This window comes from Thermobia domestica, chromosome 1 (assembly GCF_964235325.1).
Source record: "Thermobia domestica chromosome 1, izTheDome1.hap1.1, whole genome shotgun sequence".
Lineage (NCBI taxonomy): Eukaryota > Metazoa > Arthropoda > Insecta > Zygentoma > Lepismatidae > Thermobia > Thermobia domestica.
In genome coordinates, this window is record NC_137454.1 from 89,187,110 (window position 1) to 89,214,701 (window position 27,592).

The 27,592-nt window shown below is 36.6% G+C and overlaps 2 protein-coding genes across 2 annotated transcripts in view; both read left to right on the top strand.

Moving 5' to 3' along the window:
* Positions 1-486: 486 nt before the first annotated feature.
* The window catches only part of LOC145687238 (uncharacterized protein KIAA0513), an 87,582-nt gene continuing 60,476 nt past the window's right edge, over positions 487-27,592 (top strand). The window contains exon 1 of the mRNA XM_081760718.1: positions 487-630. The gene's annotated coding sequence lies outside the window, so the exon portion shown is untranslated. The remainder of the gene's footprint in view (positions 631-27,592) is intronic.
* LOC145688640 (uncharacterized) lies at positions 21,777-26,972 on the top strand. The gene is made up of 2 exons (XM_081762964.1): positions 21,777-25,473; positions 25,735-26,972. The coding sequence occupies exons 1-2, from the start codon at positions 21,777-21,779 to the stop codon at positions 26,970-26,972; spliced, it is 4,935 nt and encodes a 1,644-aa protein (XP_081619090.1).

Sequence of the window (27,592 nt, forward strand, 5' to 3'; positions counted from 1 at the left end):
TTATCAAGTTACGTGAGCAAAGTTCACTAATTACCATGTGACATTACGTCACGACTGGATGGTGCAACTTCAATGTATATTTAACTACACCCAGTACGTTGGTACCTAATACCTCTGATACCACAATTTATTCATGCTTTTGCTTTCTTAAGTTCTTTATTTGCATTTGCACGTGTTCAACTGAGTGCCTTATTTCAACAAACTGTGGTGAAAATTGTATCTTTCTTGAGGATTCTATACATTAGGCAATTTATCATGTAAAAATAAAATTTATCTAATTTTAGTATGTTTTATTCGAGGAATAGTGGCTCTGTTAAGGACTACCTTGCAGAAGGATTAGGCGCAGAGTCCCCCTCTTTGGCTTCCCAGGTCCACCGATTTGAAGCCCTGTGGATTTTGGTTATTGGATCACATTGACACATGTGTATGCGAAAAATCCAAAGGACTTACAGGACCTGAAAGCTAAGATTAGTGAAGTTATCCATGACGTTTCTGATGACACCAGACGGAATAGCATTTACGGATTTGGGGATTTCGCGGGAGGTTACAAGAATGTATGGGTGTCAATGGAGCCCAGCTGGATGTGTGGTGATGATGGCGGAGGTGTATCTATGGATGATGATACAAAATGTAAGTCTCAATAAAGATCTTAACATTTATTTTACTGCAATATCAGGGCTGGATTAATCTGGAGGTCCGGGGCTAGAAAAAATATGTGGCCCCTGCTAACTTCTCTTAATACATTTCTGTGAAAGTACACTAGAAAAGATAAGGAAATATATTTCATATTTTTGGTCGTATTTTATGTTATGATGATGATTGTATCTTGTATGATACTTTTTGGACAGTCAGCTGAGATTTTGACCAGAGTGGAGGCCCCCGTCTACCTGGAGGCCCGGGGCTACAGCCCCCTAAGCCCCTCCCTTAATCCGGCCCTGTGCAATATCATTATTTTTAAAAAGTTATAAGCATTTGTTTTATAGCAAGGACTTTATAATAGCCCTGAACTATTCTTGTCATACTGAAATATTTGAGAACTCTTGAAATACTTTTCTTAGGCCTATACCTAAGTTAACTATGCCTTTCTTAATGCATTTGTAATGTTATGTGTTTGTGTGCTGCAGTGTAGACATAACGTAATATAATTATGAAATACGATCATTGATTGCTGCAAGCGGAGTTCTATTTTAACGTTCCGGATGTTAACTACTTGGAATGTCCGCATTCCATTTGAATTTGATTTATCTAATAATTAATTTTTCCTCCTCACTCTCCTTTCTCTTCCAACGTCTTTTGTCTGCTTTCAATGTTATCAAATACATTTTCTTTAAACGTTCAAGGTTAAGTTAGCAATAAGACTACTTTACGTATTTGTTTGTGTGCGTATGATACACTGTGACAGAAATTTTACAATATTATTAACAATTAACGTATAAACGAAATGTGTTGTAAGATTATACCAGTGGCGTAGCAGCTGCCCCCGCAACCCCCGCAGTGCGGGGAGGCCCCGAGGTATAGGGGGCCCCGAAATCTTGCGATGAATAAAGAAGTAGAACTTCAACCTTACTTCTATCGGCTTTACAACTAGGGCCCCTTCTCCATACTTTGCGAGGGGGCCCGAAAAAGTGTGCTACGCCACTGGATTATACGTATAACATTCAATAAATCTTATTGGGCTGAACAAAGTGGTATGCATAATTGTAAAAGCTCATATATAGTATTTGAGAAAATTAAGAAAAAAAAATGTAAATCTATAAATTGATACTGTATAAGAACCATGGCACTTATTGAGGTGAAACTGGCATTGAAATATAACCTCAGTAAGCTCTTTACTATGACACTAGAAAGGCGACAGTACGTAGTATGTTGATTAAGTAGATCTACATATCTTCCTATATCTATATCTATCTCTCTCTCTATGTATATCTATATCTATCTATATCTATCTATCTCTCTATCTATCTATATCTATATCTATAAAAATCTGATTAAATAAACGGATTTAGAGGGAATTTTCTAGTCTTATTTAATATTTCACATGATTCTCTTTGCATCTGGGAACTATAATCTCGATCCAATATGGTGGATTTCAAGATGGATCATGAACAGAAATACTATATAGTCCGTGTAATGTCGGCGCCTCAATTTTTTCGGGAAGTGCAGAAGGAAAATAATTACCCGTATAATGTCTGTACTAGCATTTCCATATTTTAGATTCGGTGTTTTTTTCTATTATCTACTATTTATGAAATAATGAACCTTTAGGATAGAAGCATCTCCCAACAATTACGAAAGAAGCAGCTTAAGTTTGCGTAAGTACGCACTGTAAACCCCTATAGCAGGCACGTAGCCAAGGGGGGGGGGGTCCGGGGGGTCCGGACCCCCCCCTTCGAGACCAGAAATGAAAAAATTAAGGAAGGATAAAACAAAATGAAATGACAAAAAGAAGGATCAGCGTTAAAAATTAAAAAGAAAACTACAGGAATCTTTTGCTTACTCTTTCTTATGAGGAGCTTTGTATTACTTGCAATATGGTGGCGAGGTAAGCGAGGTATTCTGGAAGAGTCAGGGAATTTGACATTTCTAGAAAAGTTATAGAATTCTCAGAATTCCTGCTACTAATCAGGGAGATTTCAAGCTTTCGAAAGCATAAGTGCCGTTGTGTAACAGCGTGGACATTTTTAATCATAACTATTCGTCATCGCATCCTTGCAGTATCAAACATGTTATTTCAAGGACAATTTTCTGTTGATCCTTTAACCTGTCATTTGGAACCGACAGTAGTTGACGGATCAATAAAAACAAAAAATATGTTGAAAGAAAGTTTTGTTAGCATTTGATTCAACAGAGAAAGGAACGCATATATTGTAAAACTAGTTGAATATACACATGCTTCGCAGTGGCTGTATTTGGAAGTCAACGCCTGTGGGAGTATCACCATTGATCTCAGCGACCGCGAAAACTATGTTTTTGATACTAATATCGGTCATTTTGGGCTATTTCTTTACATGTCTCGGTATCCACCCCCGCTGACTCCCGGCCCGCATACTTGCAAGTCATCGCTAATGGAAGTGTCACCATTGATTTCAGCGACCGCGAAAACTATGGGTTTGACACTAATATCGGTCATTTTGGATTACTTTTACATGTCTTGGTATCTCACCCCTCTCCGGTGACCCCCGGCCAGGAGCCGCATAGCGTGAATTTAGAAGTTAATGCGACTGGAGTTTCATCATTGATTTCAGCGACCGCGAAAATATGAATTCGACACTAATAGCCCAAGTGGTAGAGCGTTGGCTTCGCATTCGGGAGGTCGTGGCTTCGAATCCCGCTGCCTACCAACCTGACAGGTTTTCCAGAGTTTCCCTCAGTCCTACCAGGCAAATGCCGGGATGGCACCTACTAAACAGGCCCTGGTCGATACCTTCCCAAATCCTTTCCATTGCGATTGTTGTTGGATATTCAATGTAAAATGGCCTCTGAGCTGTATCTGGTGATTGTTAAATAAATAAATATCGGTCATTTTCTACTACTTTTTTTGACTAAAATTTGATAACTCTTGGACAATTTGTCTGGTTCCCAATCCGGTTCCGGTAAACGCTCCCCCTGATACCCCACTGTTTCGAAATTTAAAAAAAACGCTTCGTCTTGATCTGGGGCCTGGGCCAAGGTATCCCTGACCAAAATTTGGTAACTCTCGGTCCACTCGCCTCGTCCCCAGATCGAACGCAGACAGACAGACAGACAGACAAACACACAAACAAACTCTTTATTTTACTTATATTAGAAGATAGTTTACAAGATAGTATTCAGTGTGTACTTTTTATAATAATTGAGGTCATAACGAAAGGAAAATTGTTAAATTTGAATAAACAGGAGAAGGTCGTAAATATTTCAAAATCTTTTTCAATCCTTTTTTTTTTTATTATTATTTTGCTCGAAATTTCTTCATAGTTTGTTATTAAAATACTTGCCAACATATCCTCATTTTATTGTCCTAACAAACCAATATAGTTGATAGTAGTTTAGATTGATCGAGCTCCTGGGCCTTCAGAATTTCGTGCCACTTTCCCCCCCCCCCGTTACGAAATCCTGGCTAAACGAACCAATATATGTTCCAGTAAAATAGTTTAGAGTGATCGAGCCCCTTTTGTGATGACCACAGTATCATGTCACGCACCCCCCCCCCCCTTCACGAAATCCTGGCTACGTGCCTGCCTATAGTAATAGTGACCTACAGTATTTTCGTTTGCTTGCTAAACACTTTTCATTTGCTTCAGACGCAGTGTAAACTTACGAACTGAAAGACCCATGCAATGTCCACACCCTGAAAATTTTCTTGAAATTTTGAGTAAAAATGTATGGACATTACACAGTATCCTCAAACGTAGGGCCCTCATTCCAGTATCTAATTGTCAACTCGAAATGAACATGTTCTCGGCTTCGGAGAAAACAGTTGGTACTGGGTCTTTTGACTCATTCTATATAACTTTATAAAGCTACATATATTTGAAATCAAAGTATCTTAATGAATAAAGTTAATCCCTCTCATCTGTAAGTGTAATGCGAACAATGTGTGTTTGACTTAAGTACATTTTCACGCTTTTAAGGTTTTATCCATATCATCTGTATCACTGGAATTAGATTAAAAAATCTGTTTTACACCGAAAAAGGCTACGTGAAATTCTCGTTTGATGGATTTTCTGGGTTATGTATATAGTACATCTTAAAGTGTTTTAAATTACTAAAATTCTTACAAATCAAAGAACATTCTCATAAAACACTAAAAACAAAGTGTTTTTTTTTTTTCAAAATATAAACAAATGAGTATTAATTCAATGTTTTTTGCCGTTAACGTTACGTCAAAAATAGATAAAAGAAAGCGACAATGTTTGTGTGTGTGTGCAGGTGAGGGGTTGGGGGGAACACAAGAGCTTATCAAACTTTCACACTCGACTGCTTATCATGTAAACACGGTGATTATGGATTTGGAACACTGACCTAGTTTTTCAAGGGAAAAAAGATGTTCTAGAAACAAATTTCTACACGATGTTTACTATAAACTGGGAATACGTTGAAAATAATTTAAAAGAAACAATTTATCCATTGAATATTTTATTTAAATCTTTGATTTTAAACAGCATTTAAGCGAATATAATAGTAAAATCAGAATTCTACGCAAAGTTCAATGCTTCGACCTTGAGCTGATATTCTTTTCGAATTCTAACCATTTTAGGATTTTTGGTAACTTTTGTTACTATGGCGTTGTATCGTCTTTGACCGCTCATTTAGGTTCTATAACAGGTATTTAAGCCTTTTTTTTTTTTTTTTGGTCGTCAAGGATGGACTAAAGAACACCCAAGACGCGTTTTAGAACCGGGTGGTCACATGGTAGCGTCAAGTGGGCGCGGAGGGGCGTGACTTTTTTCTTTTCAATTAAGGCATATATTTTTTTTAATCATGCCTTTAGTTTTCAAGCTATCAGATTGAAACTTTGCATATGAATTGTGTGTATCTTTGGGTATTTTTGAGATCCCAGCTTGAATCTGGGGCTGGGCTCGAGAGGCAAATGTTCCGAGAGGGTGATTTCTTTTCAGAAATAAATTCTGGTTTTTCCCGATTTTTCGGTTCAAGTGAATGATACGTACATGAGAGTGGTACCGTTGGAAAGGGCTCGTTATACTGAAGAAAATGGCATTTAAACCATGACTCTAGGTCAAATAGTAATGACGCAGTACATTTTTGAAGTATATATATATGAAAAATGGATCACCTTCAAACTCAAAAATTTCTCAACTTAGTTTTCGAGATACAAGAGTGAAATTTTGCACACGTATTATGTACATAAAGTTTTTTTTTTTTTTTTAATTCAGACCTCTACGTGAGCTCAAACACGGGCCAGAGGGGCACAAAAAGTTTGAAATTTTTTGTCGAAAATCTCCCGGTTTTCCCGTTTCTGGTGTATAAGACTGACAAGCGAGTGATACCATAGGAAAGTATGCCCTATCCTGAAAAAAGCGAGGTATGAACCATGATCCTACGATAAATAGTAAGGAAGCAGTAGCATTTTGACTGAAAGTCGAACATTTACCGCAAAAAGTGGAAATCCTAAAAGGGTTATTGAAAAATGAAAGTATCATCCATCTATTAACTATTCTTTATATTCGTTTATATTTATATTCTACTGTAGCCGGGCGGTGGCTCAGTGGTAGTGCATTCACCTCTGGCGAATGGGGTCCTTGGTTCGATTCCAGTTCGTTTCAAGTGAACTTTGTGATGGACAAACACCATGTACGTAGGTTTTCTCGGAGTTCTCTCGTTTCTTCCCACTATCTTCATTCCACAATTTCATTCATTTCTCATTATCATCACAGTTCTCTGACCGGCAAAACTGTAGGTTAAAACTTAAAGATTTCATTTCACTTTTTCTACTGTAGACGATTGGTGAGCACGTGACTTTGGTGAGCGTGTTTGATTCCTAGGGGAGGCAAAAAAAAGTCAGAGTTACCTCAGCATTTGAGAATTAACGGGCAGCTAACTCCAGTGCATAAAGCCGAAACTAAATTTAAATGTACGGCAATGTACGTACATGATGTACTGACTACACATCTTTCAATTAAAGCCATCTGATCAGTCTTGACCTTTTATGAGCTGTAATGCGAGGAAGTTTACCTTATGTGTATATAAACGAAATAGTTTTAAGAAACTTCTCCGTACAAATGACGGTACACGCATAAGGCATTGAGTAGAACATACAATATGTTTTGAAATTCGTTTACCAAACCCTGGAAGATTATTCTTTATATGCAATGAAAGAAGGAAGGAGACATTTTTCATTTTCCACTGAACCCCCCCTTCCCCCACAGCTGTACATAAAATTGACATCTATTAATCAACATAGCTTTTCGTACTGAAGAAAAAGATACCTTGATCATCAAGCTGAGTCAACGCTTTCGAAAACTATCGGATGTTGAATTTAACATTAAAGTATATGGCTAGAAGTACTCTTCTCGATTTTAAAAGAACGGTAAGAGATAGAAACGCAGTTTTTTAGGGAGTTTCCAAAAAGCAATATCAAGGCACATGCAATGCTACTAGAGCAGGTTTCTGGAAAGTTCCGGAACATTGCTTAAATCAGGATGGAATTTGCTGCAAAACCAGTTTCAACATTAACACAAAAGCTAGATAAGACAATTTGATGCAGCATTTGCTTGAAACGTACGTTTGAAAAAAAAAAAAAAAAAAAAAAAAAACATTGTAAAGTAAAAACAATTCTGAGGTGGAAAAGTAAGCAATTAAATTAACAAATATTTAGGGATCTCGATCTCGTCTCGGACTTGGTACCATCCCTAATTATATGCATTATATCTGGAGACTTACATATAGTGTAGCCAAACCCAAACTATTACTTAACTGTGTATGATGTCCTTATTCCGTAAAGAGATACGAAAACTCGAATTAGGATCCGTTCAAACAAATTGTGGCAACTGACTCGTTAGCCAAGATCGCAATCTTTTGATGCATTTTTTGGGATCATTCCTAAAATTTTTGTTTGTGTAAATAAGATACATCTACTTTCAAAAAAGCTCAGCAAATTGGATCCCGATTTAAGCAATGTTCCGGAATTTTCCAGAAACCCGCTTTAGTACCATTGGATGTGCCTTGATATTATCTCTCTCAAACTTCCTAAGAACGGCGTTTCTATCTCTTACCGTTCTTTTAAAATCCACAAAAGTATTTCTGGTCATATACTCTCTCTAATGTTAAATTCAACATACGATATTTTTCGAAAGCGTTGACTCAGCTTGATGATTAAGGCATCTTTTTCTTCAGTATGTAAAGCTACGTTGATTAGTCGATGTCAATTTTCTGTACAGCTGTGTGGGATTTTCAGTGGAAAATGGAAATGGCTCTTTTAATAAACTTATGTCGAGAAAACACCCTTTTTCAGAGCTATGAACGCCAAAAATGCGAAACATAATTTTTAAAATACCCTAGCTTGAAAACTATTGTAATGGAATCCTATCGCAAGCGGCTTAACGAATTACACAAGAACTATCATAGTATGGGCGCTACCTAAATATCCATATTTCAAAATTCTTCGGTATTAATGCATGGAATTGGGTAAAGAAGGTTGGGATAAGTATAGACACTTTTAGACACTTCAAGTAGATCCCATTTAAAAATAGTTTCATTTCTGTGAGAATTGAAAATGTCTAATATCACTTTTTCGTTTCATGTTAGTAACGATATTATTTTCAAGAGTTATATAATCACACACAACATCTTTTATCTTTTTTTTTTTTTTAAAAAACTGCGTTATATTCCTCTAGTATGGTGCACTGTGGAGCCATAGGCGATACGGTTGAGCCGGATCCGAAAGTGGAGTTTCAGATGAAAAAAAGTAGTGCTATTAACAAAAAGGTATATATATATATATATATATATATATATATATATATATATATATATATATATATATATATATATATTTATATATATAATTAGTAGTTTATGATACATATAATAAAATTCTACTTCCTTCAAGCCAGATAAGGCACACACCATACTGAGAAATTAAAAAATGAATAAATATTTGTCGAAGAAAAAGTAAGAGCAACGGTATGCTCTTGAGTCGAATCTGCCCCGGACCATACAATATATTCAAAGGTTAATAATAAAGTGGAGTAAGATATATCGATGTTAAAATATAATCTAGTAATGTATTTAATAACTTGTTGCTGTTTCTGAATAAAAATTACAAAGAAAAATAAAGGTCATACGTTTGATAATTATTTCTGGCTGAAAATACTTACTGTACGATCATGATTGCCTAACGATGGAACACTCTTGAATGTTGAATCCATCCATTTCTTGCTGTCTCTTACCGTTTTCTCTCTATGAGTAGAGGCATACCGATGAGGGTTCCACCGGGTCCGGGAAACCCCAAACTAGGGATGCGCACGAGACGAGTCGAGACAGGATTTTCCTGACAAAATTCGAGTCGAGACACGGCTCTTCCAAGAGAGAAATATACATTTTTCGAGTCGAGACATCATTTTTACAGCACATTTTCGAGACGAGACAGCCACAAATCTTGTCTCGTGCGCATCCCTACCCCAAATTTCCCAATTCAACATATATTTGTACACTTTCTGAATAAAACTAGACTTGTTTCACAGACAAATGATTGATGTAACATGAAAATTTAATCTTACACTTCATATTTACTCTTTCGCTTATAAAAGCGATCTAGTTGTATCATTTTTCTGAAATAGAGGTGGAAGTAGTTTACACCGGCACCGTCTTTTCGGGTGCAGAGTAATACCCTTTCCATACTACTATATAGTGGCTTGTAATATTGGACTCTTCTCAACAAAAAAATATTGGGTACGCGCCTCCCTATAGGAAATCAATATTACAACTGGAATCAGCTTTACTTTAGGAAAATTTTGTCCGGGTGCGGACTTAATTAAAAGGTGAGGGATTTTCAACACTATTTTGATACAGTAAATTGAAATACGCGAATGCGGCACTCAACATGGTCAGCCGAAGGAACTACATAGACAATCGTCCTTTCGAGAATATGTGCTACTTGAATGTGTCCTGCAGAATATTATATATTATCACTAGGGTCCCCGGAAGTTGAGGAAAAATTCTGTTTTACGACTGCCCGAAGATGAGGCCTAACATAATGTATGTTCATTTTGGGTCATTGTAGGCCAGAAAATGGTAAATTTTATTTGTCCTTTTTTTTCCTTTTTCGGCTTTTTTTTTTTGTTTATTTGTCTTTTTTAAAGCTTTATCATGTCTTAACGACTTTTTTTTTTTCGTTTTTGGACTTCATCTTTGAACAATAAATTTACTGGCCATTAAGTTGACTACTCACCACATTTAGTAAAAAAACTTCAAATAATGACCAGGGGCGGATCCAGAACGGACTTCTGGGGGGACGGTGGCTTGTAATACTTATACTTAGAGCTACTTTTAAGAGCTCCAAACTCTGGGATGGGTTTTATTTATATATAAAATTAAAAAAAAGGTTTCCTCTTCTGGGGGGGGGGGATCAGGGCGATTGCCCCCTGGATCCGCCATTGATAATGACATTCTTCAACAACTGGACTGATAAGATCAGATCTGAAACAATCACAAGTCAGATAAGGAGGCGTAACAATGTCCTCCAGCAAGGGGGATGAGGGTGGGGAAGTTTTCTTATTTTAGTTTGTACTTCAGTTTGTAGAAGAAGGACAGACCGTTAACCTACCAGAAGCTTTTATATTCATTAAATATATAATTTTAATTAAATTGGGTCTTATTTTTACGTCCTTTTTTCCAGTTTTTAGGTCCGTTTTTATAATTTTTTAGGTCTTTTTATAGGTCCTTTTCAGGTAATTTTTAGGTCTTCAACTTCCGAGCCCTAATTATCACAATTTATTAGGGATGCGCTCGAGTCGAGACATGTCTCGAATCTCGACTCGACTCGACTCGAATTCGAGTCGAGATTCGAGTCGAGACACACTTTGTAAAGTTCGAGACGAGTCGAGACAAACGTATTTCTCGACTCGAATTTTCGAGTCGAGACACGAGTCGAGTCGAGACGGCTCTTAAAAATCTCGACTCAACTCGAATGTCTCGAAAATTTTTCTATAATTTTTAATATTATTTTGAAGAAAGTATTCACTCAGAAACAGCCTTGAAACCAATTCCAGCTTTTATTCCTTCAGAAAGGTACAGAACGCATAAAATTAATAGTTAATCTTTAAAGATCAAGATTTAATTTTCAGCTCAATTCAGTTAATTAGAACTAATAGTTAATGTTGTTGTATTTGGTTGTACTGCAAATATAATGATAATAATAATAATTGATTATCTAGTTTGTATAAAACTATTATCCGTAGTTTAAATCTAGTTTGTATAAAACTATTGCGATAAAGTGAACTTCATAAATTCTCTGAATGAGCAGTTGATAGTCTATAGTAATTTAGCATAGTTATAATTATTGTTTTTGTTCCCATGAACGCAATAGGGTTACGTAACTTCTGGATTATTCGCTTGCCCAACTATTCTGAGGCTTTAATATGTTGCAGCATATCACGAGCCACGGATAATATATAATGTAACATTTGTTGTACATCACATATTATGATACGAGACTATTTTACATAGTATATCTTATCTAATATAAATAAAATAAAGAGTTTGTTTGTGTGTTTGTCTGTCTGTCTGTGCGACCTGGGGACCAGACGAGTGGACCGAGAGTTCCCAAAATTTGGTCACGGGTACCTTAGTCCAGGCCCCAGATCAAGACGAAGCTTTTTTTTTCGAACCAGGGGGGACTCGGGGGGGACGTTTACTGGGACCGACCTGGGGACCAGACAAGTTGACCGAGAGTTACCAAATTTTGGTCACGGATACCTTGGTCCAAGTCCCAGTCCAAGGCGAAGCGTTTTTGTCAAAATTGGAACCAGGGGGTCTCAGGGGGGCGTTTAGCGAGACATGTAGTAAAAGTAATCCAAATTGATCGACATTAGTGTCAAATCCATAGTTTTCACGGTCGCTGAGATCAATGGTGACACTTCCATCAGCGATGACTTGAAAATTCAGCTACCACTGTACGCGGGCCGGGTGTCAGCGGGTGAGGAATACCGAGACATGTATAAATAGCCCATATTGATTGATACTAGTGTCAAATCCATAGTTTTCGCGGTCGCTGAAATGAATGGTGATACTTCCACAGGTGTTGACTTCCAAATACAGCCCCCATGCGAAGAATGGGTATATTAAGCTAGTATCACTTCTGTGAATAGGTATTTTTTTAAAGGATTTTTGTAAACACTAAATTATAAAACAATGAACTACATACAGTAGTTATGGTTTTGGTTCCCAACATAAAAGAAATATGAATTGTTCATGAGATATTGAACTTTAACTTTCACTCCTGGAAAATTTCAATTTTGGAGTTAGGCCACTTGGCATCGAAGCAGTTCACTGTAAGATAAATACATTCCGCACATTAGTAACATAGTTGTTCAGGAGCCTTCGATTTCCATCCTCTCAAATGAAAGCTGAACGATTGCTTGGTACATGCTTACTATATAGGAGAAATAGTGTATTAAGTTTTCGAGCTTTGGTGCGTATCCGTATTTACACTCTGATATAACTTTAAGTTCACACTCAAATCGAGCTAATTGTTTAATACATTTCGAAAGCTTTTGTTTATATGCAGCTCATTAAGGAAAATCTATTTCATAATCGTAACATTTATGTACTAAGAAACTATGAACGTAAAGTGGACTCGACCTAGCCTCGTGGCTGCTGTGACTCAGTGGCACAGCTTTCACCCTTGATGTGTGAGGACTCTGATTCTGTGTGTGTGTGTGTGTGAACTCCGTGGCTAGTGTATGCGTCTTTGTCGTGGAAGGCTCGGGTTCAATTCCCGGCGCGAGCTCATGTAGTTCGGATTCCACGTTAATCAGTAGGTCTACACTTCATATATCCTCGCTGCTGAAAGAGACGGTAAAGTCAAAATCAACTGAACAATATATATGTGTGTGTGCTTATGTGAATTTCCTCGTGGCTGTATGGTTAACACATACACCTTGATCGCGGGAGACTCTGGTTCGATTTACGGTGGAAGCTCATGAAGTTGTTACCGGTATTCCACTTTAAACTGTAGATCCATGCCTCATATAACCATACATATAATATATATGCCTTTGATACACTTATTTTCCGACTTGGAAGCCATCGAAAATTTCCGGACACAGAGTCCCGTAGACCGAAAATGAGAAACATGGCTACAGAGTAAAACTGCCATAAAAATTTAAGCTTTTTAGGCTAACTTAATCCTTATATATAATGCAACTAGCTTGGCCAAGCTATAATGAAGGAAATGCTATCATTTGCAACACTCTGAGAATAGAAAATGTTCGCCAGGTATTACTATCCTCCCCTCTCCTGCAGAATGAAAACCCTGACTAAAACTCAATATTATATATATATATATATATATATATATATATATATATATATATATATATATATATATATACAGTGGCGGATCTAAGGGGGGGGTAGCCCCCCCCCTTGACGCTCGGGTATACCCTGGATAAAATGGACTTCAATCCTGCTTTACACTGGATAAAACGGAAAAATATGGTTTAGCCCCTCCCTTGATCATATCCTGGATCCGCCCCTGTATATATATAACTATTTTGTGTAATGTAACAAACAGTGGCGGATAGTATTCATGTTTTCTTGCAGAGGTCCTTACGAGGGTTCGCTTCCATCTTCCTCTCCCCAAGAACTAATAAATTAAAAAATTGCGATTACTTGTTAATCTTGTAAAATTGCGATTACTTGTCAATCTTGTACAAAGGACGCAATTAAAGTCCCAGTGTAACACCCCTTCACATTTAGATTTTTGCCCTGGAAGAAAACCAGTTATTATTGTTTCTTGATTTCTCAGTCTCACCTACATAAACATACGAATAGAATTAAAGGATAGGACATGTTTAGAGTGCTTGCACGTGACATCTAACTATATTTCTCATCAAATGTGTCACAGATGAAAATGTCCGTTTGTACTGCCTCTATTTTCTGGTACACATGTTTCATTTATGTTATGTTGCTAAAATTCGTTAGGAAACAAGTACAGACTGCGCCTGTGTGCCTGACAAAACGTAAATGTACTGGATAATTATTTCTTCACTTTCTTAAAAAAAAAGTAACACATCTCATGTCGGCTAACAAAAGGAGGTAGCGGACCAAAGATAGCCGTTGTTTACCTAAGGTCGTTACACAGCAGGGGTTTCACTCAGTCAGAGAAAAAAAAAATAATTTAAAGTTTCTACATTTGTTTTGAACTGCAATATACTTCTTCCTTTTATTTTAAGAACCATTTCCTTGTCATTTGTCTGCATCAGAAAAAAATGCAAAAAAATCACTAGAATGTGCCTATTTACCCAAAGTACGTACTAGATCACTAGTTCAATAGTAAAATCACTAAATCTAGTATTATACGAAATCATAAATGTGGCATCCCTGGGTTGGAGCGAAAGTAATGGTTGAAGTAAAAACTAGTCCGTATTTCTACTGCGTTCTGTTGTTGAATTCACAGAAATGTTCAAAAATAAATTCAAGAAGTAAAACACGATCCTACGAAAGACTGTTTACTTGCTCACTGGTTTTAGTATTGTGAACTGAAACTCAAGTCGCAGTCATGTTGAATACTTCTGTCCCTTTCTAGTAGTTTCTACTTTACAACTTGAGGTAGGATGAGGGTCGAGTCGGAAGCGGTATGTATTGTTTATACTACTTACAATGTTACCCCCCCCCCATAAAATATAAATTCACCCTTTCTCCCTTCCCTTTTTCGAATACAATGAACCGACTCTTTTGCTGAAGAAAGATGCTAAGAGAAAATTGAAACATCTGTGTCTAAACTTTCTTTGAAGCGCATTCTTTTGTATTTGTAGGGTTTTGCGAGTGTTTTCACGTCAATATGAAGAGATAGTTAGCCAAATCTTTTACCATGGACTCCTGCTGCGAACTGACCGTGAGTAAACATAAACACCCGATCTTGCTGTGCTCAATTTCTCTCGCACACGTGAAATGGGTGTTGTTGTTTCCAAAACAAATAGGAAGTTATCTTGTGCTTTTGCATTTCTGCACGCACACAGGTACCATTGCTATATTTTAATGATCAGAAGAAATATCAAAACCATCCAATATATATGATACGAAACAGCTAACAGAGGGAGGCAAAGATTATAGTATACCAAGTTTTCCGCGTGGTACCATTATGGAGAATAAATATTTGATAAAGTCACGTAGATGCGCTTAAACCTATTCCATCTGTCCTTATAATTTTTCTGGTCTCATCAATTTCTCAGGAAAATACGTACAACATATGTCCAAATTCCATATATACTCTTTCTAAACTAATGAGTAAACTCATTAAGAACACCAACTGATATCAATAAACAGGAAAGAAAACAATACTTTATACTTCTATCATTTGGTACACATCTCTATGAAGCACAGCTTGTTTCTTTTTGAAATAGCTCCTTCGTGTCACAGCTGTGGTTAGTTTTGTTTTGTGTTAGGATGAAAGAGAGAAATGCAACATTTGCTTCGCGGTGAAGTCATATATATTATTAAGTTGAGCGGTGATAAGCGAGGTTTAACAAAGAGTGCCTTTCGGATGCACAATTTAACGGGTAGTTGCAGTCCGGGTTGAGAATTGAACCAAAGCTATGTAAGACATGTCAATATTGAGCTCTTTTGTGGTAAAAGTGAACTTCAGAAACACACAAAAGACTTGAAACATCAAACTAATGTAAAGCAATTGAAAAATAGCCCACCTTTCGCTGCATCTTTTCTGTGGCTAGGAACATGCAGTGTGTAGCAACAAGAATCGTGTTAAGGACTTTTTTTTTCGAACATAACATTCCCTTCCACACCATAAAAGACAATATAATGTTTGTTAAAAGAAAGTGCACATAATATTTTTAAATTTTGTTTGTGATCCTATCATGCATAATTATAAATAATGCCTTTCATACTACGAGAATGAGTTCAACTATGCGTCATGGCCCCTCTAAAGCGGGGCCGCGGTGGCTCAGTGGTAGATCGTTCACCTCTGGTGCTTGGAGACCCTGGTTCGATCCCAGCTCGCACCAAGTGAACTTTGTGGTGGACAAACACCGTGTGCATGGGTTTCCTCGGGGTTCTTCCGTTCCTCCCACTTTCTTCATTCCACGATTTCACTAATTTCTCATCATCACCCTTCTCCTTTAGCCTAACCGGCATAACCGTGGGACGTAAAACTCAAAGATTTCACTTCATTTTTTCCCTCGAAAGCGATATCTTTCAAAATTATTTATTGCTAGATATTGTAAATTTACGGTATCTATTTTAGTGGACGGGAAATTTTGCATCTAATCGGATAATTTCATGGCTTCTAACAGGAATTCGCAGTTACGAAATTTGCATCACTGTCTTTTGAAAGGATGCCTAGAAAAAATACTACTAGAAAATAACTGAAAACACAAAATGGATTTGATAGCCAAATTCACGTCATCTTGGTTCGTCATCATTTTTCTTTAAATATTTGTATTTAGTATTAGATTAGAGTTTAGTGTCCCTTTCAGCATCAAGGCTATATGAGACGTGAACTTACAAATTAACGTGGGTTCAGAACCATAGGAGTTCCCATCGGAAATCGAACCTAGGTCTCCCGCACCAAAGACGCGTACGCTAATCATATGGACAAGGGTGTTCGATATTTAGTAATGTGTACATAAAGTTGTGAAATTGCGCTTGTATAATGGAATGCAATTCCTTCTACTGACATAAACCTTCACAATACTTAGCTGGACAAAGTATCTTTAAAAAGAAAATGTCACTCTTTATGTTTCAGTTCCTGGTTCGACTGAAGGATGGAACAAATTGCAATGAGCGTTTTTGGATCCTACTTTGTGTAGTTGATTCATCATAAACTTGGTATTTGATACGGATATGAACTATTACACTTATTTGGTGTTTATTTCTAAATAAGTCCTAATACAATTTCATAAAGTTGTAATTCTTCTTTAGTTTGTATCACTTTACACAATGACAAATCCAAAAGGTGTGTTGTATCGGTGCAGTACCAGATTTTCACGTTTTTCGAAATGTTCCAAAACCCAAGAGAAAAATCTTTAATTTCTGATATTTTAGTCGTCACAAATTACAATTTTATAATGTAGTCAATGTAACGTCCCGTTCAGCAGCGAGGCTATGTGAGACGTGGACCTACTGATTAACGTGGAATCCGAACCACATGAACTCCCACTGGGAATCAAGCCCAGGTTTCCCACGCCAAAGGCAAGTATACTAACCGTTAGCCACGAAGGAGCTCCACCATAATTTTAGTGGGCGATAAGAAATATTTCGCCAGTGCTTTTACAATAAATACAATTTTATAAGTATTAAAGAATAGTGGTAAGAGATTTTATAATAGCTCTTTTATTTATGAGATATGAGTATTTAAAAAAAAACAACTAAAGAATAGGTTGGCGGAACCACAAAAGACTCGTAAAATAAACTTTCTTATAAATACATACGCACCTTACTCACCTTTTATAATTGCTATGCTTACGTTCTCCATAAAAACAGAAATTCTCTTTTAATGATACTTTACACAAGATCATGAAGTGGGTTCAAATTTAATTAAAGGCAAAATACAATACAATAATCCACAAATATTGCCTCAAGTGAGTTTAAAGATTTCTAAACACTAGTGCGAAACCGGGCTCTGCCGTTGCGATCGATTTAGAGGTCTTGAGACGAAAGTAAGAAGGGACTTACGCACACAGTAAGTAAAAACAATTAATATGCCTGTAACTTTCCCCCAAATGGGTGTATCTTAAAACTAACCTCACCATTATTTTTCTAATTAAATTCTAGCCCGAAATTATGTATCATATTACCCTATTCCCATTTTGAAAACTTGACCTTAATTCAAAATGGCGGATTTCAAGATGGCTGCCATCAAGGTCATATCTACCATACGACTTCCCCCCAGGACTTATATGTATCCACATGGTTTTTCTTCACTTTTCTTCATTAATGCTCCGTTTACAAAGGGTAGTAAGGGACTTCTGTAGTAATCTCTAATAACCACATCACAACTCTTAAAAGTTATTTAAAAAAATAGAAAACATGCACCATGGCAAAAATTTGTCATCACAAGTAATGATGCATACATGCCTTCTATCAGCAAAAAAAGTTTCATTGAAATTGGAGCCTTACATTTGAGTGATGTCCCTTGTGGGATGTGATTGAACGTGACGTCAGAACACATCGCCCCCCTTCCCGGAATTTACGGGAATTAGGTGACCTGAGTGAGCACATGTGGTGCCAGCTCTCTCCAGCGACCTATCAAGGATCATTGCGTGTATGCCAAGACGTGTCGCCGTTTTTATCCATGCCAAAAGTCGACATACTGACAATTAGGTAGGTAGTCATGATGGTCTGGCTGATGTGTGCGTATATTTTAACTCGTACATTTTGTCTCGACTCGAATTTCGAGACGTCTCGACTCGAATTCGAGTCGAGTCGAGACAGAGACTGTCGAGTCGAGACACGAGTCGAGACAGAAACATATTTTCGAGTCGAGACACGAGTCGAGACAACATTTTCTCGAGACGAGTCGAGACAGGCTTAAATCTCGACTCGACTCGACTCGAATGCATCCCTACAATTTATCTTTAACTTTGTGGAGAAGGGGCGGTTGACGAACTCTGTGAAGGAAAAGAAAATATGCCTGGAAGAAGCACTGACTGGATGTGGTCGATCTCTACCACTTCTGGTTTCAGTAAAGAGATAAGGTCGGAAATGGGACATGTGCTTAGAATCCTGAATCCATATCGAAACAATTTCTCGTTATTAACATTTTGCAGTCCTCTTCTATTTACCGAGTTCGTCTGACCTGGTCTGAATTAATTTGTCAAATTACAGCATTTTGTATATAATGATGATCTTTTCAAGTTAAAACCTACCGCGTTACCCACGGGGGTTCCACTGGGTCCGGATCCCTCCCCCCAATTTCCTAAATCAACCTACACTTCTACACTTTCCCAATAAAACTATATTTGTTTAACAGGGAAATGATTGATGTAGCACAAAAATTTGATCTTATACTTCATCTGTATTCATTCTCTTACAAAAGCAATGTCGTTCTATCATTTCTTCCCTGAAAATATAGGTGGAAGTATTTTACAATTACTTTTCATTTTCTCGGATGCAGAATGATACCCGTTCAATACTACATAGACAAAGTGGCTTGTAACATTTGATACCTCCTCAAAAGCTTGGATCCATCCCAACAAACATTTTTGTGCGCCTGTGAAAACCATGGTTTAAAGATTGCCCCCTATAGATGTATAGTAACAGAAAAAAAAAAAAAAAACGAATAGAATAGAAAGACAGAAAGAAAAAATAAAATTAAATGAAAATTAAGTTACTAACTTTCGACATTAGACAAGATCAACTGCAGAAAACATGGCGAGCATGACTCGACAGCAGACTTGTACAGGCCAGGGGCGGATCCAGGACGGACTTCTGAGAGGGGGGGGGCGGTGGGTTGTAATATTGCTACTTAGAACTACTTTTAAGAGCTCCAAACTCTGGGATGGGTTTTATTTATATATAAAATAAAAAAGTTTCCTCTTCTGTTTGGGCGATCGCCCCCTGGATCCGCCCCTGGTACAGACAAAATTCAACAAAGAACAGAAAAGGTTAATATTGCTTTGTTATACAGAGAGACGCAAAGAGTTCATGTGCAAGACTTCCCATACTTATTCATAGCATTGAAGTTTCAAATAGCAAGTTTACTGTCCACCACTTTGGTTAGTTGATTCGAGTTTTACTTCCCTTTTCAACATCAAGGCCATATCAAGCTTGGACTTATACAGCTCCGAGACTCGATTTAAGATCCGAGACATGAATATTCCTACAGGAGACTGAACTCCGGTATCCCGAGTCCTATGCGCCATTTTGTTGAAATTTGAATTTTTAGCTACGATCTGTGTATATAAGAAAATGTGAAAAAAAAAAGAAGTAAATTTATGCTTCTTTCAAAGTAGGTCTATGAACAGTTCATTGGCATTTTCTCTTAGGGATCCGAAAGAACTGCTAATTTCATTACAATAGACATGATAATGGAGAAGACATTGCCCGTTACGGTAAACTATGAGCAAAGCACAGTTAAAATTGAATTAGACTTCTTCTGACTTGTAAGTTCAAAATATTAAGTCCTTATTCTTAAAACGTTGAATTAAAATTTGTTGCAAATATATATATATATATATATATATATATATATATATATATATATATATATATATATATATATATATATATATATATATATATATATTTTTTAAAATGTAAATCTGGAGGACGTAAGTAATATCCCAGAAAATAAACATAAGTATATGGAAATTGCCATGAAGCAGGGACATAGTAGTGTTGTAAATAGAAAAAAAAACCGTTCGTATTTTTTCAGAAATGTACGTTTTTTTTAGAAAAAAAACATTGCCTCTCGTTTTTTTTCTAAATTTCGTTTTTTTCAAACAGGCATTTGTAATGTATCTTACGTCATTTAAGTCTGAAGTATTTTTATGTAGGTGTAATTACCATAAAATGCAACATAAATTAAACACTAGATACTGATACGGTACAAATATTTTACAATTTATATGAGTAGCGTACCTACTAATAATCCGGGTTTCTGTACTGTTTCACCAATATCAACGAAGAAATAAAAGTATAAATGAACATTTTTTTTTTCGTGAAAGTAGGCCTTTAATAAGTACGAAAATAATATCATGAACAATATAAAATGCAAATAACTTGTCTAAAGGTAAAAACTAATACTAATTTGCCTACTAATATTTTTCTGAATATCATATATAAATAATTTGTCGACTAGATATATGATATGCATTGCTGGCTCTACCATATGTGCAACACGCGCATTTGCACGGGGCTGTAATATCTGTCATAAGTATTTTATTTAAAATAAATATTTTTTGTTGGAGACAGACTTCATGATCATGGTAGCTAAATTTACTAAGCTGACCTTCTATTTGAATACTACATTCATAAATTATGTTTAGGTCGCATTAGTTTAAGTCACATGGTCAGTGCTAAAGCAAATGGTAAAATAAATCCCAGAATAAATTGCTTGATTGTTGTCAAATACAAGAACTCAATTCTCGAATGCCTGTCTCCTTCGGTTAGTTCTGATATGAAAGCTTCTCTTGTCTTTGTCGCAAATAAGATCGTTATCATTGAAGATGGAAACACTATTTAAAAAAAATAACAGATGTAGAAGGAAAATCAAGAAATAAAGGTAAAAGAGCTAGTTGCACTATAATTGCAAACTGTTATGTTGAGGTTGAAACTCGATATTGAATTCTATAAAAAGGATTACCATCTTTCAGATTTATTTGCTTTATCTTTCACTAACATAATAGATTAATATTTAAAGAAAAAAAAAAACAGACACGACAATATTGTATTTGTAGTAAGTATTTAAGCCTTTCTGAGTGCGAATGTAGTTTCCCCTCCCCTTCGTTGTTCATGCTGGAGTAGCATACTTAAAATCGTGACTTTTAAGATTTGTTCATTCTGGAGAAAGAGAGAGGCGGCAAAGGGCGACAAATTACCTAGGGCCAGTCCTGATGATATGTACACTCATGTCCAAAATGATTGTCGTATATCTGTAGAGACTTTTATAGTGAGTTTGTATCATTGTCATTATGTTTGCATAACGTTTCTCTTTTGTTTTTAAAAAAACAGTATGTGTGTGTGAGTGTCAGCAAGTTGGGCACCAAGAGATCCATACAAGACGGTCCTCCGGAATTCGTAAAAAAGACAATATAACAGTAAGTTGTAAGTGTTAGCAGTTGTTGTGTAGTTAGTGCAAATAAACATTTATTCATTTATCACAATTAAGTTGTTTTGTGAACATTTATTCATCAAAAGACAAAACATTGGTCAGCTCCGACCGGATCACAGTGAACTAGCGTTAGATACAAACTGTGAATGTGTATGTGAACAATTGTTACATTGCTCTTTGTGTAGTTCTGTTCATGTGTGCAGTGACGTTTATTAATTCTTCTGGAAACTATGTGAATAGACATAAGTGAGAACACGTTCATCAGTGTGGACTTGTGTGTGGACTTGTGTTTATTAGTTAGTGTGGACTTACAATATTTTTCAAGATGGAGGACTCAGAAAGAAGCAAGTTAGTGAAACAACGTGGTGTGTGCAAAAGTCAACTGACAAGAATTCAAAACTACGTAAGTAATATTAATTCAACAACTACAATTAGTCAGGTGAAAGTACGTAAGACTGCAATGATTGAGTTGTATAAAAAGTTCGATGAAGTACAATCACAGTTAGAAATAAATTACGAACAAGTAGAGGACGATGCATATAGAGAGGACTTTGAAACCAGTTACTATGATGTATTAGCGCAACTAGAGGATTTTATTATTCAGCGTAGCCAGGAATCTCATTCAAACAATTCCTCGAAAAATGAGAATCAGGTGTCAAATGATCAATTAAAATTGCCTCGTGTTGAATTGCCATCATTTGAAGGACGATACGAAAATTGGCTTTCATTTTCAGACAATTTTAAAGTTATGATTCATAATAACGATAACGTATCAGTGTTGCAAAAGTTCCATTACCTAAGGAGTGCATTGAAGGGGGAGGCGTATGATTTAATAGCGAATCTGCAAGTTACAGAAGCTAATTATAAAATTGCATGGCAATTATTGAAAGACAGGTATGAAAATAAGCGTTTGATTGCAGCTACTCATGTCCGTAATTTGTTACATATTAAATGTATCGCAAAGGAAACTACATCAGAATTCAGAGAATTTATTAATACAGCTACTAGTAACTTGAATGCATTACGAGCTTTAGATTTGCAGACACCACTAGAAGAGGTTTTGTTAGTTCAACATTTCGTTTCACAATTAGACAATAACACTAGGCGTGCGTGGGAGTTACAAATCACAGATCATTCTTTCCCTCCCTTATCAGAGTTCTTTGCTTTCTTGGAACGTAGGGGTCAAGCATTTGAAACTATAAAAAATACACCATCGCAGGAAGTAGTGTCAAGGTCAAGGGGCGATAAAAATAGACAGAGTGCTGAACCAATACAAAAAGAAAAAACAACCAAATCATATGTGACAACAACTCAGTCTTTCTGTAACTTTTGTAAACAAAACCTAATACATCAGTTGTTTAAATGTCCTGCATTTTTAAACGCTGAAGCAAAAGAAAGACAAGACTATGTTCGAGATAATTTATTGTGTTTCAACTGTCTCAAAAAAGAATGTAAAGTTAAGACTTGTAGATCAGGTGGCTGTAAACGCTGTTCCAAAAAACATAATATCTTGCTGCATTATGACGTAATGTCAAAATCAGATGAGAAAACCAGTGTTGCTAATTCACAATCAAGAAATTTTTCGAGTCATTCTAATACGAATAGGGAAAATATGACACAAGGTTCTTATTGCATTTTCAAGGGAAAACCAAATGTTACTGTTATGTTGTCTACTGCTATAGTAAATGTACGAGATGCAAATGGTAAATTACATCCATGTAGAGTATTATTAGATTCTGCCAGTCAAAGTAATTTTGTAACTGAAGATTTAGTTCAAAGGTTGCGTCTACCTAAAAATAAACACCGAGTTCCAATTCAAGGTATTAATAGTGTGATTAGTGAAACAAAGCATTGTGTAGATGTACATATAGAATCAAGAATTCGTGAATTTGCAATTGATGTAAACTGTTTAGTTTTGCTCAAAATAACAGATAACATTCCAAGTAGGCCATTAGATCATGCTGATTGGAACTTGCCGACAGACATAGTGTATGCAGATCCTAACTTTCACCAACCAGATACTATTGATATTTTGTTAGGCGCGGAAGTGTTTTTGGACATTTTGCGATCCCATAAACTAACTAGACCAGGAAATTATCCAGTAGTACAAGAGACTGAATTTGGGTACATTTTGGCGGGTAAAGTTCCTACAACAAGAGATTCTAGTATACCACAAGTGTCATTTTTTGTGCAAGAAAGTAACATTGATAGACAGTTACAGACATTTTGGGAGCTCGAAACTATACATTCAACAGTCATGACTCAAGAAGAAAAGCAATGTGAACGACACTTTGAGGAAAACACTACCAGAGATAGCAGTGGTCGATTCGTTGTACGTCTGCCAATTAAGCCAAGCCATAAACCATTAGGAGAATCATATAATTTAGCTCTTCGTAGATTTTACCAGCTAGAAAGACGGTTGCAGCAGTGTCCAGAAATTAACGAGCAGTACTGTAACTTTATGAGGGAATATGAAGAATTAGATCATATGAAACCAGTGAAAGAAGAACATGAAGATAATGGTATGAAATGTTATCTGCCACATCATGCAGTATTGAAACCATCCAGTACCACAACAAAGCTAAGAGTGGTTTTCGACGTTTCTGCAAAGACTTCAACGGGGGTTTCATTAAACGACATACTTATGACAGGACCAACAATCCAGCAAGATTTACATTCAATTGTCACGAGATTTCGAACCTTTCCTATTGCTTTTACGGCGGATATTCAGTCAATGTATCGAATGATTAAAGTTCATGAAGATGACATTGGACTTCAAAGAATTCTGTGGAGATATTCATCAGTGGAACCAGTCAAGATTTATGAGTTGCAGCGGGTCGCATATGGTGAAGCATCATCACCATATTTGGCGACTGCGTGTCTTCGAAGGTTAGCGGAAGAAGAAAGATGTAAATATCCTCAAGCAGCGATAGTATTGGAACGCGATTTTTATATGGATGATGTAAGCTCAGGATGCCATAACGTTGAACAGGCGTTAAAGCTTCAGAAAGAACTTATTCAATTATTGCAAAGCAGTGGGTTTACTTTAAGAAAATGGTGTTCGAACGAGCCAGCATTGTTGGAAGCAGTGCCAGAAGAACATAGGGAAATACACTTACCGTTTGAATTTGAGTCCGAGTCAGGTGTTTCAACATTGGGTTTATCGTGGAATCCTACATCAGATAATCTTCTCATCACCAACAAGTCAGTTAAAGAATGTCTCACGACCAACATACCAACCAAACGTCAAGTGACTTCGACCATAGCAAAAATATTTGATCCTTTAGGACTTATAAGCCCTGTAGTTACTCCGTTTAAGATTTTCTTACAACAAATGTGGATCCATAAGATCAATTGGGATGATCAAATACCATCAGAGCTCTATCAGCAATGGTTAGACCTGTGTCATCATCTTCCAAGTGTTAACGAAATACAAATTGATAGATGTGTAGTATTGAAGAATTATGTTCATGTCGAGATACATGGGTTTGCTGACAGCAGTCAACTTGCGTACGGCTGTTGCATTTATGTTAAAACTGTGGACATTTCAGGCAAAACTACTGTTAAACTTTTGGGTTCTAAATCGAGAATAGCTCCTATTAAAAAGGTAACGTTACCAAGACTTGAACTTTGTGCGGCAGTACTTTTGAGCAGACTGTATCGGAAAATAATTCCGATATTAAACATTTCAGTGAATAGTACTTACTTCTGGACCGATTCAAAAATAGTGCTTGCATGGATATCATCTCCAGCTGCCAGATGGAAGGAGTTCGTGGCAAACAGGGTTGCAGAGATACAGGAGATCACATCAGTCAACCAGTGGCATCATGTGTCGTCAATGGACAATCCAGCCGACATTATTACACGGGGAATGGATCCGAAACAGTTGAAGGAAGCAGATATTTGGTGGCATGGACCCGCATGGCTTGAATCATCTGCATGGCCCGAACAATCAGAAGTGGTAGACGAAGATGTTCCAGAAGAAAGGAAAGTAACGAGCATATCTTTAGTCAGTTATGAAGGTGACATAAGCTTTCTGGAAAAATTTTCATCATTGTGGAAACTATTGCGAGTTATTTGTTTGTGTCGTCGTTTTATTTACAATTGTAAAAATCACAACGAGAAGAAAGTAGGAACTATTTCCACTACTGAAATTAGTGATACTTTACAACAACGCATTAAGCTAATCCAACAAGTTAGTTATTCGCAAGAATTCAAGGACTTAGCTTCGTCAGGCCAAGTTTCATCCCAAAGTGAACTTAAATCTTTGTATCCATTTATAGATAATGAACAGTTGCTACGAGTGGGAGGACGGCTAAAAAACTCCGACTTACCGTATGATAGCCGACATCAGATCATCTTACCACCTAAAGAGCATCTCACCAAATTGATAATTGAAGCGGAACATAGAAGATTGTTACATGCTGGACCGCAGTTATTGATTTCATCATTGAGGCAAAAATATTGGATCCCACGAGCTAAACAAGTCGTTCGATCTATCATTCATCAGTGTCTAGTTTGTTTTAAATTGAAAGCGTCAGCCTCAGAACAACTCATGGGTCAATTACCATCAGCACGAGTACAGCCAGCTCGAGCTTTTATTCACGTAGGGGTGGATTTCGCCGGTCCCCTAATGATTAAGCAAGGAACTAGATCTCGTAAAGTGACAAAGGCGTATGTTGCAATATTCGTGTGCTTAGCAACCAAAGCGATTCATATGGAGTTAGTGAGTGATTTGAGTAGCCAAGCATTTTTAGCAGCTCTTCGAAGATTTGTATCAAGAAGAGGCAAATTTTCGAACATCTATAGTGACAACGGAACCAATTTCATTGGAGCTCAGCGAGAACTTAAGGAGCTTCAACAACTACTCAGTTCACAACAATTTCAAAACTCAATTCAAGATGTTGCAGTGCAAGAAGGATTTACATGGCATCCACCCAGAGCAAGTCATTTTGAAGGCATTTGGGAAAGTGCAGTGAAGTCATTTAAGTTTCATTTAAGAAGAATAGTAGGTTGCACGATTTTGACATTTGAAGAACTCAACACAGTCATAACACAAATAGAAGCCTGTTTGAATTCAAGACCAATCACCGTTCTATCCAATGATCCCGATGATCCTTCATTTTTGTCACCAGGACATTTCCTTATTGGTGAACCTTTGATGAGCATTCCTGAACCAGATCTAGTGGACATTCCGACCAACCGATTATCAAGATGGAATCACCTTCAGAAGATGAAGCAGCATTTTTGGAAAAGATGGTCTCAGGATTATCTACATGAACTCCAGCAGAGAAGAAAATGGACAACAAAACAACCTAACATTTCTATTGGAGATGTGGTTCTAATCAAAGAAGACAACTGTCCTCCATTGTCATGGAAATTAGGTGTCATTCAGCAAGTGTTTCCGGGAAAAGATGGACTAGTGAGAGTAGTGAGTGTAAAGTGTAAGACAGGGACTGTTAAGAGACCAATTACTAAAATTGTACCTTTACCAAAAAATGATCATGTGGATTGTGTGTAAGTTGATTGACTTGGTTCAATCAAGAGAGGGGAGAATGTAGAGACTTTTATAGTGAGTTTGTATCATTGTCATTATGTTTGCATAACGTTTCTCTTTTGTTTTTAAAAAAACAGTATGTGTGTGTGAGTGTCAGCAAGTTGGGCACCAAGAGATCCATACAAGACGGTCCTCCGGAATTCGTAAAAAAGACAATATAACAGTAAGTTGTAAGTGTTAGCAGTTGTTGTGTAGTTAGTGCAAATAAACATTTATTCATTTATCACAATTAAGTTGTTTTGTGAACATTTATTCATCAAAAGACAGAACATATCTATAACTGTCTTCTTGTAAGAATATAATATGATAATGATTTTGCAGGGTACTTTTAATACTGATGCAGTGTGTATAATCGGAAAATGTATATTTGTGGTAAATTTCAAAGGAAAAGAATTATAAATACGAAAATGAGAAAGAGTAAAACAAAATGTTGCTAAATGGAGAAGAAAGTTTTATTTTCGTTTTATTGTTGTTATTTACTGCTGTTTTGACATGAAATTTACCACATACATGTCTTTGCCGATTATACACATACTAACATTATAAGAAATACCAGGCAGATTCGTTATCAAATTATATTCCTA

Bases quoted from the DNA above. Each gene is read 5' to 3' on its own strand.
- LOC145688640 (XM_081762964.1), top strand. From the start codon at position 21,777: ATGGAGGACTCAGAAAGAAGCAAGTTAGTGAAACAACGTGGTGTGTGC. The intron at 25,474-25,734 runs GTGACATAAGCT...ATCCATTTATAG, and splicing joins ATCTTTAGTCAGTTATGAAG to ATAATGAACAGTTGCTACGA.